Here is a 16,461-nt window from a genome sequence, read left to right on the forward strand (position 1 = left end):
GCACCAGGCAGGGTGTGAACTCAGTGACCTCGAGGCCCCTTGGCTCTGAACGTCCTTGACTCACTCTGTTGCAGATAAAGCAGCTCACAGAGCCTTGTCTCTGAAGCATGTCCTCTCACCCACTGGCTCCCATCTGCCAGCCTGCGGGTTCTGTTTTTAGACTTCCTTCAGAAACGGAATTCCCTGAGGGGCAGGACAACAGGTGAGTAATGGAAGTGACTCAAGGTCGTAGAAGAGGTCCTGCAAGGCTTCTGAGAATTGGAAGGATGCTCAAATGAAAAAGCATGGACATAATGAAAATGTTCAAGATTATGTTGGGGATAAGTGTCTCTCTCATCTGAGGCTCCCCCAAGGAGCAAGTAAGATTGGGTTTAACTTGAATCAGATTAGACAGAAAGACAAACTTCACACTTGCAGGGCTGCACAAGTCCTGAGAGCAAGACGCCATGGGGGGCTGCTACGACTTTCAGAACAGACGCCTCTGTCCTTCACCGGGAGGCTCTGGGCGCCGTCCTGGCCGGCCTGCCACTCCCTTCCAAGCACAGCTTTAGCTGCCTTTGCTCTGCCCTCTTCCTAGAAAAGATTCTCTAAGATACCCACCCACAGAACCACCCCCACTTCTTAACAATCCAAAGCAAATCCTTGCTGCGTTAAACCTTCCCCCAATTACCTAACACAGGCCCAAATTCCATAACCAGGCCTTTCTAACACTCTCTTACTGAGACGCCCATGGTTCCCCGTGGTGTGCAGCCTCCCATGCTGAAACAAACAAGAAACCCAAGTCGTTCCACTACAGGGATAGTCTGTTCCTAGGGGTCTCTGGCTGGAGGGCATTGTCAAAGGCAATCACAAACTGTGCCCTTGGGATGGCAAGTCTCTCACGGCCCTTTCCAACACTGGCCCCACCCTGTGCCCACCACCTAAAAAGGACAGACAGCCTGACGTTTATGCAAAGGCAACTGCATGCCGAAGTCCCAACCATCTGGATGCCCCTGGATCTTTCCCCAGGAGTTTAGGGCAGGATGGAGACAGTGCATTTTTATCAGCACCTAGAACAGTGCCTGGTACATGGTAGGCTCAGTAAAAATGTGTTGGGGTGAAGGAATGAATCAAAGTCACCCAACCAACAGGTTTCTCCAAATCCTTCAGGATCTAACTCTTTAAGAACTTTCAAGAGGCAACAAGAGTTTTTAAAGAGTAAGCAATAATGCTTATCCCCTCCAAACATTTTGGTGGCATTTGGTGGTACCGGAGACTCTGTTCCTCCAGATCCAGCCTCCACCATCCCCCATCCTGCTCTGCATTGCAGGTTATGACTCTGATGAATTGAGTCATCCAGGTTCCCTGGCCCTCTGGCTTCTGCATTCGGCCAGTGGGAATCACCAGCAGATCAGAGCACAGGAGAGAGAGTTCGGGCAATTGATCTTCACTCCCACCCTGTGGTGACACAGTGGACTGCCTGCATCCCCCACCAAAACCAACCCCCAGGCAGCCCTTTTGTGCAGCCCCCAAATGAATCCAAGTGCCATCGTCTACACCTTGCCCCTCCAGGCTGGGGTGTATCCCCACTGATGCTGGCTCTACTGTTTCACCATCCAAACGCTATGCACACCTTTGTGAACAACCTCTTCCTTAAACTTCTTCAATTACCCCATGCTCGTCCTGTCTTTCCTGCTGGGATGAATCTAACCAACCCAGATGGCTTCAGCAGCCTCTTGCCCACACCAGCCTGAGCTCGCTCAATGGCCTTGGAGGCTCAGTGCAGGGCTGGAGATGCCAGTGTACCCTTTGGCTGCTGGTGTGGGGGTGCAGACTTTACTAATCTCAGGGACATAGAGGACTCCTTGAGCCCCAATCCAACAGGCTGCCATCCCTGGCTTGGAGGAGCCAGGAATCATGGAGCAGGGAAAGGGCAGAGAGAACTGGGACTTTTCCCCAGAACCTAGGACTGCAGCACCTCTGTTTTTCAAACCCCAAAACAGGGCAATGGCCCCACGAGTAGAAGGTGTGTGGGGACACTGAGAGAAAACATTTGACCTGGTGCTTCTTGAGGGAAACCTGGGCATCTGGCTACTTCCTCACCTGTGGTGGCTAATAGATGCTGTGGGCTGCTGGACACTTCTTTCCTCACGTTGCGCAGGGTGACTATGTACTTGGTTCCAGGCAGCAAACCGGGAATCTCATAGCTGTGCTGCTCCTTGGGCACCTGGATCTGCTTCCCGGAGAGCTCCTTCCCGAGCGGGTGGTAGCTGAGGAGGTAGTGGTCCGCCTCGCTGGAGGGCTCCCAGCTCACCAGCAGGGAGTCCTCTGTGCTCCTGAGCAGCTGCAGGCCCTGGGGGGCCACCACTGAGGCAGAACAGGAACAGGGTGGAGAGGGTGAGGACGGAGGCTGAGAGTCCTAGCCAATGAGCATTCCCCGAGCCCGGCTATACGCTTAACACTGTGACCGTGTGTGGGGGCGGGGGTGGGGTGCAGACCCGTGTGAGGCACCATTCTTGATCCCCCGTAACTTATTGTCTGGTAGGGAGTTAATACACACACACATCATTAAAACACAAAACCAGTGGTCCTCAACGTTCTGGCCCCAATCTGTCACCTGGAAACCTGTTAGAAATGCAAATTCTTGGGCCCCACCCCAGAATCAGAAACTCTGGGGGTGGGGCCCAGCAATCTGTGTTTTAACAAGTCTTTTGGGGGATTCTGATTTAGGCTAAAGGAGGAGACACCCTCCGCCCCGCAATAGGACAATGTGAATCGCTGGTTACATGGGCGCAGGGGAGGAAGAGTGAGGGCGCATCTCCGCTCTCACCCTGGGCGCAGTCGAGGCCTGTGAAGCCCTCCTCGCAGTAACACTCGCCCGTGTCGCAGAAGCCGTGGCCGCTGCAGTCGCCGGGGCAGCGCCGCTCGCTGCAGTCCTCCGACGTGAAGTCCTCGTGGCACTGGCAGACGCCGTGCACGCACACGCCGTGCCCGCTGCAGTTCTCGGGGCAGGCCGGGTAGCTGCAGTCGGCGCCCACGTAGGGCTCGTGGCACAGGCAGCGCCCGTCCACACAGCGCCCGTGGCCGCTGCACGCCCCGGGGCAGGCGGGCTGCTCGCAGGCGGCGCCCTCCCAGCCCTGCTCGCAGTGGCAGCTGCAGGTCTCCAGGGAAAAGGTCCCGTGGCCGCTGCAGTGGCGGCTCAGATCTGGGAGGAGGGAAAACAGCAGGCGGGTTTGGAAGGGCCGTGGGTGGGGATCTCCTTCCTTGGAGACCCCTAGGAGGGGGCTGGTGATTTCTGGGTGTTGCATGGCTCTTTCTTAGGAGGATGGTCGGCCTCCATGAGGGAGACAGGTGTTGGCCCTTTCCAGCCAGACTCTGATGTGCAAAGTCTACACATTTTTCCTTCTTTCTCTACCTGAAAAGCTGCAGGAACCAGGCCCGGCGCAGTGGCTCACGCCTGTAATCCTAGCCCTCTGGGAGGCTGAGGCGGGTGGATCGCTCCAGGTCAGGAGTTCGAGACCAGCCTGAGCAAGACCCCTGTCTCTACTAAAAATAGAAAGAAATTAGCTGGCCAACTAAAAATATATATAGAAAAAATTAGCCGGGCATGGTGGCACATGCCTGTAGTCCCCGCTACTGGGAAGGCTGAGGCAGTAGGATTGCTTAAGCCCAGGAGTTTGAGGTTGCTGTGAGCTAGGCTGACGCCACGGCACTCACTCTAGCCCGGGCAACAAAGTGAGACTCTGTCTCAAAAAAAAAAAAAAAAAAAGCTGCAGGAACCACCCTTCTTCCCTCTTCCTTCCCATGTGAATTGTTCTCGTTCCTTCCCCTCTGACTGGTGGTCATTTTTTAGTGCCTTTCTATGAAGGGGACTTAAATGTCCCACCCCGACATTGTCGGCTGGGGGGCTAGGAGAGGCAAGTTGGAGTTTGTCTTATTATGGGGCGATCCCCCTGGACCCAGCAAGGCTGCAACCTTGTGCTATAAGCCTAACTGAAGCCTGGAAAAGTGAAACTGCAGAAGCTAAAAATTAGCCCAGTCTCATTATGGGCATGAGGTGTGAGAGAAGGGATTTCACCAGGCCCCCCTCCCTGGCCCTACGCAGCAAGAGACAGCCGGAGGGCAGTCCAGCCAGAGCCATCGCTTCTCTGGCCCCAGCTCCTGCTTCTGGTTTCCTAAAAGCACTTGCAAGGTGGAGGCCCCTCAGAGGCGATTCATGGCAGCATCCCTGGTGCCTAGTTCTGTGTCTGGCACATAGGAGATGCTCTTAACTTAGCAATTCCTTCAGGCATAAAAACCTCTGTCAAAGTACCATTCATTATTATTGGATCAGCCTGGGCAGTTTGTGTTTTAAAAGGTGGGGGAGGAGAGGGGAAACCCTCATTATTTGTAAAATTAAATAGTAGTACTTTATTACTAATAAAAATAATTACAATTTGCTGAATATCTGCTATTGGCCAGGAATCTTCTAAATCACATCTCTAGCTCTCAGAAGTGTACTAGTTGATAGAATTATCCTCATTGGACAGTTGAGGAAACGTAAGGGTAATTGCTGAAAGTCACACAGCTAAAAAGTGGCAGAACTGAGATTTGAACCCAGTTCTGTCTAGCTCCAAGGCCCTCTCTCTCTCCTCCATATCCCATTTCTTCCCCTCTGAGTAGAGATGGGATCCACACACAGGTAAGACAGCCCCTGGAAGCAATAGCATCTGGAAACATTAGTCCAGGAGTCTAGACTCTCTTCAAAAGCCACTGGTCCCTCCCTGCTGAAGCTTCCAGATGCCCCTTGGAGCAACTACCAATGAATAAATGAGTAAATAGCAGGGGTATGGCCCCCTAGAGAAAACCCATAGTGAGAGGTGGGAACACACCAGATTCACAGAGTGCTCATGAGGCTGGTGGAACACCTGGCACATAGTAGGTGCTCATCAAATGTTTGTTGAATGAATACCAGGTGGTGATCTCACCGGCAGCTCCATGGCAGCAGCTCTGGGCACTACACTGATCCTTCATCTCTGCCATCTCTTCCTCCAGCTTCTTCACCCTAGCCAGGAGGTTCTGGACACTGCCTGCCAGCTCACAGTCCTGCGGTGTCTGAAGGTGGATGTTGTGCCTGAAGATGATGTTCTGTTCCTCCCCGGCCTCCCCCAGGGCCAAGGGGGATGCCCCATCATCACTGAGGGACTGAGGATCAGCCTCCACCTGGACCAGGGCAGACTTGGGCACGTCGATCTTGTAGGTGTGGCTGACAGTGACCTGCTGCTCCTTGTTGCTGCAGCCGAGAGGCTCCAGAGTGGCTGGGGCTGAAGCCACAAGGAGCACAAAGCCAGCCAGGAGCACCAAGGGGAAGCAGAACATCCCCTGGAAATCCATTCTTGGAAAGACAGGGAGAAGACCGTCCAGGAAGCCTGTATCCAGAAAAACATGCAAAAGAAGACCATGGAGATTTGTTGAGAGAAACTGGCCTTTTTAACAGATCCTAAGAGGCCACAGGAAGCTGAGAAAGCAGCAGAAAGAATTCACCCTGTATCTCCTGAGGATCCAAAGTAAACTCTTTTCTGTTCCTTCTTCACACATTGCCTCCTGCCTTTGCTTACCCTGCTCACGCTGCCTGAGATGCCCCGCTCTTCACTTCTAATTCTAGGTCACGTGCACTGTAATAATAACAAGGATAACCTTGCTTTTGTATTGAGGGGCTGCTATGCACAAGGCTTTGATCCCCCTCACCCCTAATCTTTACAACAACCCTAATATTATGCTTCTTCTTAATAATATCAACAATAATAGCTGCACACAGAGCACTTGCTATGTGACAGGCACTATTCTCAGTGCTTCACATTTATTAACTCATCCCATTCTCACAACAATCCTTTGTGGAATAGACTATGATTACTCCCATTTTACAGATAGGGAAACTAAGGTACCACTACCCTAAATGTCTTGCCCAGAGGCACTCAGCCAAGAGTGGCAGGATTTGAGCCTAGACAATCTGACTTCAGAGTCCATGCTTGTCACTACCAGGCCATGCTGCTTCGCACAGGTGAGGAACGGAGGCTCGAGAAGTGGAGCGGGTTGTCCTGAGTCCTGCAGGCAGGAAGGGCAGAGCCTGTGCTCAGACCCAAGTCCACTGACTCCAGGGCCAGAGTCCTGCTCACGACCCCACTCACAAACCAGCAAAATAGATGTTCTAATAAAATACCTTCTCTGCAAAGTCTTTTCCCCTGTCCCTCTACTTCTCCCCAGCTGGAACTTAGCCTGATTTCTGCTAAGTATTCAGAAAAATGTACGGGTCCCCCTCTGCTGCTCTCTTGACGATTAACCGCGTGTTACAGTTACTCTTGTACACAGCTTGTCTCCGCACTAGGCTGTGAGTCTCTTAAGGACAGGACCCTGGGTTGATTCCTCTTGGGGCCTCCTGTGGCAGGAGCACAGTCACACCCATGCTGAGGGGTTTGGTCACTGTTTCTCCAATCCATCCATGCACGGGTGGCCTGGTTTGTCAGTCAGGCCCAGCAACCCAGGCTGGGGCAGGTAGGTAGTTTTGCCTCCTCTGCCCCCAGGAGGAGATGTGGCAGTCAGTGAGCAGGGCAGCCCCTCTCCCTGCCCACTTCCCCCTGTGCCCCAGCCCCCATCTGGGCGGCACCAACAAGCTGAGGCAGGGCAGACCACAAGAGACCTGGTTTCCACCTCACGTTTACTTACAGGAGCCTCAGTCGCAAGGACACATCCCAGTTGGGCTTGGAAGCAGCAGTCGTCTAGAAATCCATCTACCTCTGACCATGGGCTCCTGTAACCAACTCAGGATTGTCATTAGTGCCAGAGTCAGAAGAAGCAAGGAAGGTCAGTCCTCTCCTGGGGCTGTGTCCTTCTCAAGGCAACTAGGATGAGGTGGGAAGACAAGCCAGACAGGCCTGGGACGTACAGTCCTGGGAGGGCACCCTGCCCCGAGCTCCGGCCTCCCCATCTGTGTGGCGAGGACGGTGCCTGTGGACAGCACTGAGCACCATGCCCAGAGCTTGATAAGTGCTCAAGAAATCTTTTTAGGTTTATTTTGTTTTTACTCAACTACTGAATGTGACTTCCTTTTCTTCATGTTTCTTATCGTGAAGGGTGATGCCGGTGTTGAAAGGTATCTTTCAACTACGTTGGTCAGAAAAGGAATACACCTTCCTGGTCACTAAGCCAAATTCTAATGTTATGTAAAATTTTTAACTTTTAATAGTCATTTATTTAGTATAAGGAAGTGGAAGAAATAGAGGATGAAGGGTCCTGGCAGAATTATTAGTAAAAATAACAATAATAATATTACAATAGTACTACATATTAACTGTTATGTGTTGCTGCTCTGTGCCAGGCAGGCCAGGGGCGCTAATCCTCACAGTTAATCCTCAGAGCTGCTCTGTAGGGCCGGTGTTACTCTCTTCGTTCAAAGGGTGAGAAAGGCAGACCTGAGAGGTAAAGTCCTCCACCAGGGGTTGCCCAGCTGGTGAGTGGCAGAGCGGGCATTCAAATCTAGGTCCAGCTGGTTGTGCTTACTCTGCATCAATATGCCATTCTGATACCAATAACAAATGAGCTCAGTATGTACGTGTCCCTGTGCGATTCCCTCGTTTGGGCAGATTTTCTATACGTTGTACCCAAGGGATGAGCCACCACCATGAACTAAACAGAATGGCACATGGGGAGAGTTTTTCTTCATGTCACCCTTTGCCCTCCCACTCCTTCTTGGCTCTTCCTATCGTCGGAGGCATGTATTACTGATGATAATAATGGCAGCTTGTCCTTTCTGAGCATTTACTACATCTTGGGCACTGGACTCCACACCTTGCAGGTGTCATGGAATGGTCAGTGGGATGTTTCTTGTTGTTCTGGGGTTTGGACGGTGGATTATAAATGCTCACACATTTCAAAGACAGTTGAGCTACCGGAGGTTTTGGGGAGTTGGGGTGGGGGTGGGGTTGGGGTGAATAGGGGTCTGTGAGCAAAGAGACCAGCACCTGACTCTGACCCAGAGGAATTCAGAGGTGGGGGCTTGGCTGGGACAGGCTGCTTGGCAGAGAGAGGAGGGAGGCCACAGTGGGAGAGGCCTGTGCCCTAGACACTGGTGATGCCAAGTCGATGCCACAGAAATGAGGCATGTGAGAGCCACCAAGTGGGCAGCTATGGGCTGGAGCCGAGGTGCAGCCCACAGCTCAGCAGAACTGTGCCATAGCAGGGGCCGATGACAGACAGAGGTGCCAGGTGGGGAGAGAGGGAACTCTGAAGAACCCACAAAAAGTTCCCACAAAGGAGGGTTGGACCAGCGTGGGAGCATTTGCCATAGTGAGGGCATCCAGTGCCAAAGGGAGCTACAACAGGCCCAGCAGAATAAAAGCACCCTTGCCCTTCTTTTCCAACCCTCTACCCAGCCTCAGGCAGCAGCAAGTCGGGCAGAAGTAGCAGAAGGAAAGCACCTGGCCAGCCGCCGGCCCCTTCCCTCCCGCCCGCCTGCAGGTTCCAGCAAGATGAGGCCTGGTGAGAAACTGAGGCTCTGACAGTGAAATGGATCTGCCCTCACAAAAGCATGTCTCTTCTAAGACCAAAAGTGACCGGAAAAGCTCTGGAATCTGCTTGAGATTTTTGTCAGAGGACGGGGCAAGTGGGACTGCCAGGAGAGTGCGTTGGAAAACAGGTGTAGGATAAAATAATGTTTCACAATTTTCATAATTGCCTTTTTCAAACGTTCAGCCCAATGATAAAATGGCCACACACATATTCTCCACTTGATCCCAAGATGGGAACTGAGGCTCAGAGGCCTGGAGCACCGAGCCCTGATTATGCACCCGGCGAGCACAGGGCCACAGATTCAAACCCAGGTGCGCAATATCGTACTTCTGCCATCCCTGATAACAACACATACTGATCTCTAAAGCACCTACTATGTGCGTGGCAGCACACGAGTTTCTGTGGTCCAAAATCTACTTCCCAAACAACAAAAGCACTAAAAAATCAAACCTCTCTGCCCATTCCTACCATCCTACCCGCCCCGCCCCCAGCCTGTGACTCACTGTTCTCTGAGGCATAAATGTAGTGCAGATGGTTTTCTGAAGAAGTTCTGAACAAATGCAAAAAATACCACGGACTCTTGCCATGAACCACAGCAAGGCTGACCAAATCCCAGTTCTACAGTGTTTGCTTTTGAAGCCTGGAATATGAGAAACCCCGGGAGCCCCTGGAGGAGCCCTCGGTGTCCCCTGTCCTTCTGAGTTCTAACAAGATGTCCTTGCTAATTACCGCCCGCTTGGATTCCACAAGTTTCCCTCAGACTTTCGGGGGCAGGGTGCTTGCTCGAAAGAAGAGGAGAGCAGGGGAGATCCTCAACCTGACACTCTGTCAAATGTACTGAGCAAGAGGAGAAGCCCGCTGGCTCTCACTCCAACACGTGGCAGGAGAGACTCCCTGCTTAACAGTGTAAGGAAGGGATGACTTCATCATCTTTCAGTACACGCAGGAGACCACAGGCTGAGCTCCACGTGGGTGAGGAAGGGGCAGGGAGGGCACCAAATTCCACCAGAAGATGCAGGATGCCACGTTTCCGAAGGGGGCAGATTATATGCTGAGGGGTAGTTTCTCAGGGAAAGTAGGGTAAATGCTGTAGGAATGCATGAAGTGAAGGGCATTTACATACAGGAAACCAGGTGTCCCTAAGAATCGCTGTCTTATTGAGGCTGATCCTGTCTTTAATTCTGACTGCAGGAGGGGTGCTGGGTGGCACGAGAAAGTGGGAGGCAAAGGCACACTAAGCCTGGGGGACAAACGCTGCCTTGTATTGCTTTTTTGAGAAAGGTTCTTTGGGGGATGTACTGCTGACCATGAGCTGGATGCATGGTGCCCCGGTTCTGCCTTCAGAGGTACACTGCTATTGCAGGGCTCTACGTCTGTGCTCTCTTCTCTCTTGGTAGCTGTGTCTACCCCTGTGGCTTTAATTTTTAGCCAAATATTGACAGCTCCCAAATCAGTATGTATGTTCCTAGCCCAGACATCTCTGCAAGCTCAGAGATGGCAGCCACCATGCTGTGTTGATCCCCTCTGTATCCCCAGCCTCACAGCACAGTCCTGCAAAAGTAATATTTTGTGACGTAAATAATAATAACCACTGGATTTTGTGTGTGTGCGTTTATTAGAGGATGGGCATTGTGCCATACACTTTATAAAAATTAATCTCATCTAATCCTCAAAATCCTGGTAGTCAATTGATGTCATTCTGTGTTACAGGTGCTCAGAGAGGTTAAGTTTCCCAAACTATACAGCTAGTAAGCAGCTGAGCTGGGATCACACACCAGGTCTGTCCACTGCCTGTGTTTATGTTCTTCATCTCTCTGCTGTATGTCCTTTATATGAGGAAAAAACACCAAATGTCCTCTTTTCTGCCATATACTTTTGAGAGTTTCTTCTGAAAATAAAGGAAACCTAAGGCACACTGGGTGCTCAGTTAAACACTGATAAATCAATAACTAAACACTGTGCCTGCACCTCCTCTGAGCAGTGCCACAGATGGTCCCTTTGAAAGATGAATTATGTGTCCCCCACAAGGAGGTTAAGTCCCAGTCACTTCTCATGAGGAGCTGGAGAATTCTCTTCCTATGAAACAGCAAAGTGCACCAAGACTCTGTCTATAAGGGTGGATGTTGGCCAAGCCTTGACCAGGGGAGAAGGATGAACCCTGAATCCCAGTGGTCCTGTCCAACCCTAGGGCTGGATGGTCTCTGTGTCACCTCATTCTTTTCCAAAGAAGGACACACACCCTGGGTCAGGGAAAAGTACTACTACTTACACCAAAAAGAGCATTAGCCAATTTCTAGCCACTGCTTCAGCTCTTTATACCTAAAGTCAGGGCTTTCTCTGGTTCCCTTATTACCTCATCCTGCCTTTACAGTTAACCACAAGCAAATTAAAGCATTGCCTTGGGTTTTAGAAAAACTATTATCATGGATTTCCAGTGGAGTCACTTAAGAAGGTATTCTTTCCCCAAATGACAGGGTGGACATCATTGAACTATGAAGGAAAATGAGCGAGGTGGTAGCTGGGAATGCATCAATGTCACAAATGTCACTGGCAAACTTGTCTTTCCTTCCTTAACTCTCTTAGGCATATTTTGCTAGTGATCCACCACCTGAGCCTTGGGTGACTCTGGGGTCTTCTGACCCAAGTACTTGGTCCAGGAGAGAAAGTTCTCAGGTGGCTGAGGAATCTACACCAGCTCAACTCCTCTTGGCCTGGAGACCTTGGACAACCAATCTCACCTCTGTATCTCCTTCTCCATCAGTATGGAGGAGCATACAATATACAAAGCAGGTCTGTTTTTCATAGGTCAAGCTCCACTTGAACCAAGTACATATGAACATTTTTATTTTTGGTCTCTGTGGCATCGAACTCTGCAGAGTCAGTCCATTTAGGATATGAGACAACAGGGTATGGATGAGAATGAAAATTTGATTTTATGTGATAAGGCTTAATATGGTCACATTCCAGGCATCAACCTGTCCCCCTACTCTCCTAGTGCGGTGGGATGTACCCTGTGAGTGCCCGGGGAGTCCTCAGATATGGCTCTCACAGCGCTGCACAGTAACTGTTCCTGGAGAACTCTTTCCATCAAGTCTGCCCACCCACCACCGGCTAGAAAGGATAAAGGGTGGCATCCTGACCCTGCCACAGGGCTCAACCACTTTTTCAGGGGTGGCCACAGGCTTGTTTTCTTTTATTTTGTCAACTAAATCTTAATCTGCCTTGTAAAGGCTCAAATGGGTGATGAAATGGTAGCTACCAGTTTCTGTGCATTTATTATGGATTATGTGCCAGACTCTGTGCAAAGCACTTTAAAACTCTTTCTGAACATCAGGCAAAGATGTTCACTTTCCTACAGAAAGAACTTCCTTTAGCTTTCAAGGGACCAGACTCGTGCTCAACAAGAACATAAAAGAGACAAGGGGTCTAAATTCAGGGGCCCTCCTCCTCCACGTCCAACCAAACACCCAGTCCCCAGAATGCCTAAGTACTACTTTATGTACAATTATCCCTATTCCCCGTGGGCACGAGGGGCATCTGATGAAACACTCTGCTTCAGCTGAATGGTAAAGAAGAGAGGCACAAAATAAAAAGTTGCAATTCCTTCCTTTAGTTTAATGTGTGGCTTTCCTCATAGTGAAGTAACTGTTATGTTCCAGCTTTCTGTCAAGAAGAGGCTTTGCTAATTTCCAAGGATTTGCACTGTTCCCCCCACACTCGCTGGGTACATATTCAGAAGGGAGCTTGGTGGCACTGGCAGCGAAGCTACTGCGGTGGAGCCAGGCGAAGCCCCTGTCCATCTAGGGATCAGGCCTGAGATCTCGGCATTGTCAGCCCACAGACTGTGTCTCCAGATGCTGCTACAGAACCTAAACCATGATCTCATGTCTATATCCAGACCCCAGAGGAGCCAAGGTTCTGGAATGAGCGGCGGATGGGCAAGAGTTTCCACTGGGCCTGGGCACTATTTCCTCAGCTTCTTCTCAGAAACAAGAGCTCAGTCAACCCTCCATTTCAAACCGCAGAACACCACTGGAATGGAAAACCAGAAGCCACAAGATGATTTGAAATGGTCTGTTCTATTTTCCCTCCTTCAAGAGTCAGCTGCAGCCCACAACGTTGGGGACATAGCAGGATTCAAACTTGTATGAAAGAATGCCAGGTGCTTTTTTCCCTCCTCTCTGGGAAAAATTATACTGATGCAAATATTCTTCTATTTTTTCCTGTATCTGACACTGTCACCTTGATTGAGTCTGCAACAAATGCCCAGATGCCAAAAGGCACTGATTGTTTCCCTGCGGATCCTGTGCTGTGCCAGCTGCCAGTATATAGCCCTGGCTGAGCAGGTACCGTCTGACACCTTCGTGACACCCTGGCTTTTCCAAGAACCTGGTGGGCTTTAGGAACTGTGCCTAACCTGTGTCCAGATGTGGATAGTTTGTTATTTTTGTGTTGAGACTTGTTCTTTTGTTAATGCTTATATAAGCAACTCAAGTTTTGTGCTTTTAAGTAAAACCCTGCCTGTTCTCACTCATTCTTTCTTCCTCCTTCCCCCAGATCTCTCCCAGCCACAAAAATAAATAAATAAATAAAAAGTAAGACCTCCAAAAACTAGTTTAACCATATAATTTCTTGAGATGTTTCAAAATGTTTCCTCTGAGGCATTGTGAGGGTTATAGTATGGGAATTTGAGGAAAAGAAGGTGTCCTCTTAGGGATAATAATGAAAACCTGTACAATCAAATGTTTAGGTAAACTTCAAAGCTGTTCAAGTGTGTTTGCAAACATCAACTTAATTGATTCACACAAAAGCCAAAAAAAATAAAGTTATAATAGTTTCCTGACCAAAACTAAAATGAAGGTTCTGTTTTAGGATTTAAATGAACAGTGAAATATAACAGATAAAAAAATTACCAAAAAAAAATACTTCTTTACATTGTAAAGAAGTCAACAAAGAAAAAAAGATGAGAAAGACATGCTAGACTTCAGGCAACATTTTATATAAAAATGTTTTACTCCAGGTAGAAACTGCTACAGCAGACTGTTGTAGTCTATGGCCAGGTAACAAGGTAACCACACTTAGCCCTGGCAGGGAACAGAGTGTGACACTGGCTAAGGACACAGTACACAATCCTGGGTAATATTTCCTAAGTAGGTTTTAACTCCTTATTAGGAAATTAATTACACTACCTGGATTTGGGGGCTCAGGAACTGAGGCACGTGAGCCTCAGCCTTTGAGCTGACCCCCACCTGGCCACCTTCCTTCCTCTCAGAAATAAAGCCTTGGCAACTGCATTCTTACCTGGGGGCTGCTTCGCTCGGCCTCCAACACCGCCGCCTCCTGCTGGCCTGGCCCTTTGTGCTTCAGACCTCGGTGCTGGTCGGTCCTTGTTCTTTTCTCTCCCTGGCTTTCCTCCCTGGGTTTAAATCCTGTCTAGGCCAGAGGAGGAGCAAAGGGGGACTGGGGGTGTTTTCCTCCCTTCCTGGCAGGGACTCCATTAAGAGATAATGAGCAATTCGTTCTCTTATTCTAAGTAGGAAAGAAAAATATATACATTTCCCCTTTCTTTTTTTCCTTTGATTACACAGCAGCTAAAAATACTGGAGGCTGTTCCCATTTAAGTGGATCCAGAACAAGGATATTAAAGGAGTTTGCACGTCTCCTGGCCAGGAGCTTGGTCTCAGGGTTCCAAAGTGCATTTATAAAGTTTCTTTCTCTTTTTCCTGTCTCAGGTGTTTTGGGACTTATTGCCTACCACTTTTAAAATAGGGGCATAAACCCACAGCTAATGGAAGCAGAGCACACTGTATGGGGGAGGGCACGCTGGAGCCCTGGCTTGGGCGAGGCAAATGCATTACATGTAACCAATGTTCATATCTCCATAATATCCCGAGTTAAAAATAATAATAATAATAAAATAGGAAAAGACCTTTAGCAGAGACCCTCAGGAACAGAACCTCCTGAGACTCCACGCCTCCTCCCTCCATCATCTCATGCCTGTCAGTGCCAGGGCTCTAAGGTGGGCTGAGAGTGACAACAGCTGGCCCAGGGCACTCGATCCCAAAGCCCACTCCCTCCCCTCCCCCTCCCAGATGCCTCCTGGCTACCAACTGCACAAGAGCTCTATAACCAGGAAAGAACAGTGGTGCCACTTTGGGGTCACCCTTCCTCTTTCTCCATCAGGTGGGCAGACCTTTATCCTTTCTATGAACTAGAGCCATTGCAATAGGTCATGGGCCAACACCTGCTGCCCTTCCTTACCCTCCATCCCTCTCCTGTCCTGTGGGAAGTGGATTCTGAAGATCTACAACATGATGTAAGGAGCCCGGTATGTTTTCAGTTCACATATGTCAGCATCAAATCCTGTTGGAGGGAAAAGAGAAGGAAGAGAACAGGAAAGATGGGAGATCAAAGAGCTGTCCCCAGAAGTCTGAGAGTGGGCCCAGAATCAGATTGCCTGTACCCGAGCTTGTGTCTGCGACTTGCAAATAAGCTTTGACCTTCTTTGTGGCTCAGTTTACTCATCTCTAAAATAGGAACAATGTTTTATGGTTGTCATGAAGATTAAATGAGTTGATACATGTAAAGACCTTGGACTAGTCCTAAGGACACAATGAGGACTCAATAAATATTAGCTGCTATTGTTATTATTATCGTTTTTTATTCTTCTTATGTATCTCACTAAACAGCCTATGATAATCTCCACCTGAGTCCAGATGGGTTCATGGTTTTTTTACCTTTCTTCACTTACAAGCACAAAGAGTTCTATTATCTGCCCCTGGAGTCAGAGCCAGCTATATACAGAGGTGACTAGAGTGGTATGAATTGGGGTCACCAGAAAGTCCCCCAGCCCCCAAACATCTTTCTCCCTTGGACCTTTTTTGTCTGCTTCTTACATAGAGAAATCTGCCTAGTGGCTCCTAGGCCTCTGCTGCCCCCTCAAGTTGCTCTCCTCTTTCTAATTTCCTTTCACTAATTCTTCCCAAATGAGTGGTCTTCACCAGCTCTCTCCATAATCCCATCTTCCATGCCCTTGACAGGTAGAACTAAACCAGTGCAACAAGCTCCTAAGAAGCCACCTTCCTCCAGCCTCTCCTTCAAGCCTGTGTTAATCAGGTGCAGGACAGGGAGCTGGAACAAAGAAACTACCCCACTCTACTCAGTAGCTTAACGAGAGGACAATTTTGCTCAGATAACAGCAGAAGAAGGTGGTCCAGGGATGGTAGGGCAGTGCTACCATCCACAGCACGTGGCCACCGCTCTCTAGGGCCATCTCCCTGACAACTGGAACAGCAAAAGGATGAGGGCAGAAGGGCATGCATGTTCATTCTTTTAAACTTTTTATTTTAGAATCATTTCAATCTTGCAGAAAAATTACTAAAAAATAAAATTACCAAGAATTCCTGTATACCCTTCACCCACATTCTCCAAATGTTAACATTTTACCATATTTGCTTTATCATTCACTCTCTGTATATATTTTCCCCCTAAAACATTTGAGAACAAGTTAAAAACATGATTTACCTTTTTACCCCCTTATCACTAAATAACTTCAGTGTGTAGTATTTCCCAAAAACAAGGGCATACTCTTCCATAACCTCAATACAATAAAAGTCAGGAATTAATATTGACATAATACTATTGTCTAATTTATGGACTGTATTCAAATTCCATTGATGGCCTTTCTAATGTTTTTTATAGCAATAGGAAAAAATATCCTCACCCAGAATCCAATCCTGGAAAATTCATTGCCTGCAGTTGTTCTGTCTTCAGAGTCTCCTTAACCTGGAACAGTTTTTCAGTCTTTATCTTTCATGACCTTAACATTTTTGAAGAATGAAAGTCAGTTATTTTGCAGAATGTCCTCTGTTTGCATGTGTCTGGTGCTTCTTGAGTAGGTTTAGGTTACATATTTTTGGCAGGAATACCGCAGAGGGA

General features: G+C 49.0%; 1 protein-coding gene across 1 annotated transcript in view; it reads right to left on the bottom strand.

The window, feature by feature from the left end:
- The window catches only part of TNN (tenascin N), a 58,728-nt gene extending 53,376 nt beyond the window's left edge, over window positions 1–5,352 (bottom strand). Inside the window, exons 1-3 of the mRNA XM_045546534.1 lie at window positions 4,947–5,352; window positions 2,810–3,184; window positions 2,083–2,346 (exon numbers count right to left, since the gene is read on the bottom strand). Of these exons, the coding sequence (XP_045402490.1) occupies window positions 2,083–2,346; window positions 2,810–3,184; window positions 4,947–5,352 (1,045 nt within the window). The remainder of the gene's footprint in view (window positions 1–2,082; window positions 2,347–2,809; window positions 3,185–4,946) is intronic.
- Window positions 5,353–16,461: the final 11,109 nt, after the last annotated feature.

The sequence above is a fragment of the Lemur catta genome, chromosome 3, assembly GCF_020740605.2.
Source record: "Lemur catta isolate mLemCat1 chromosome 3, mLemCat1.pri, whole genome shotgun sequence".
Classification (NCBI taxonomy): Eukaryota; Metazoa; Chordata; class Mammalia; order Primates; family Lemuridae; genus Lemur; species Lemur catta.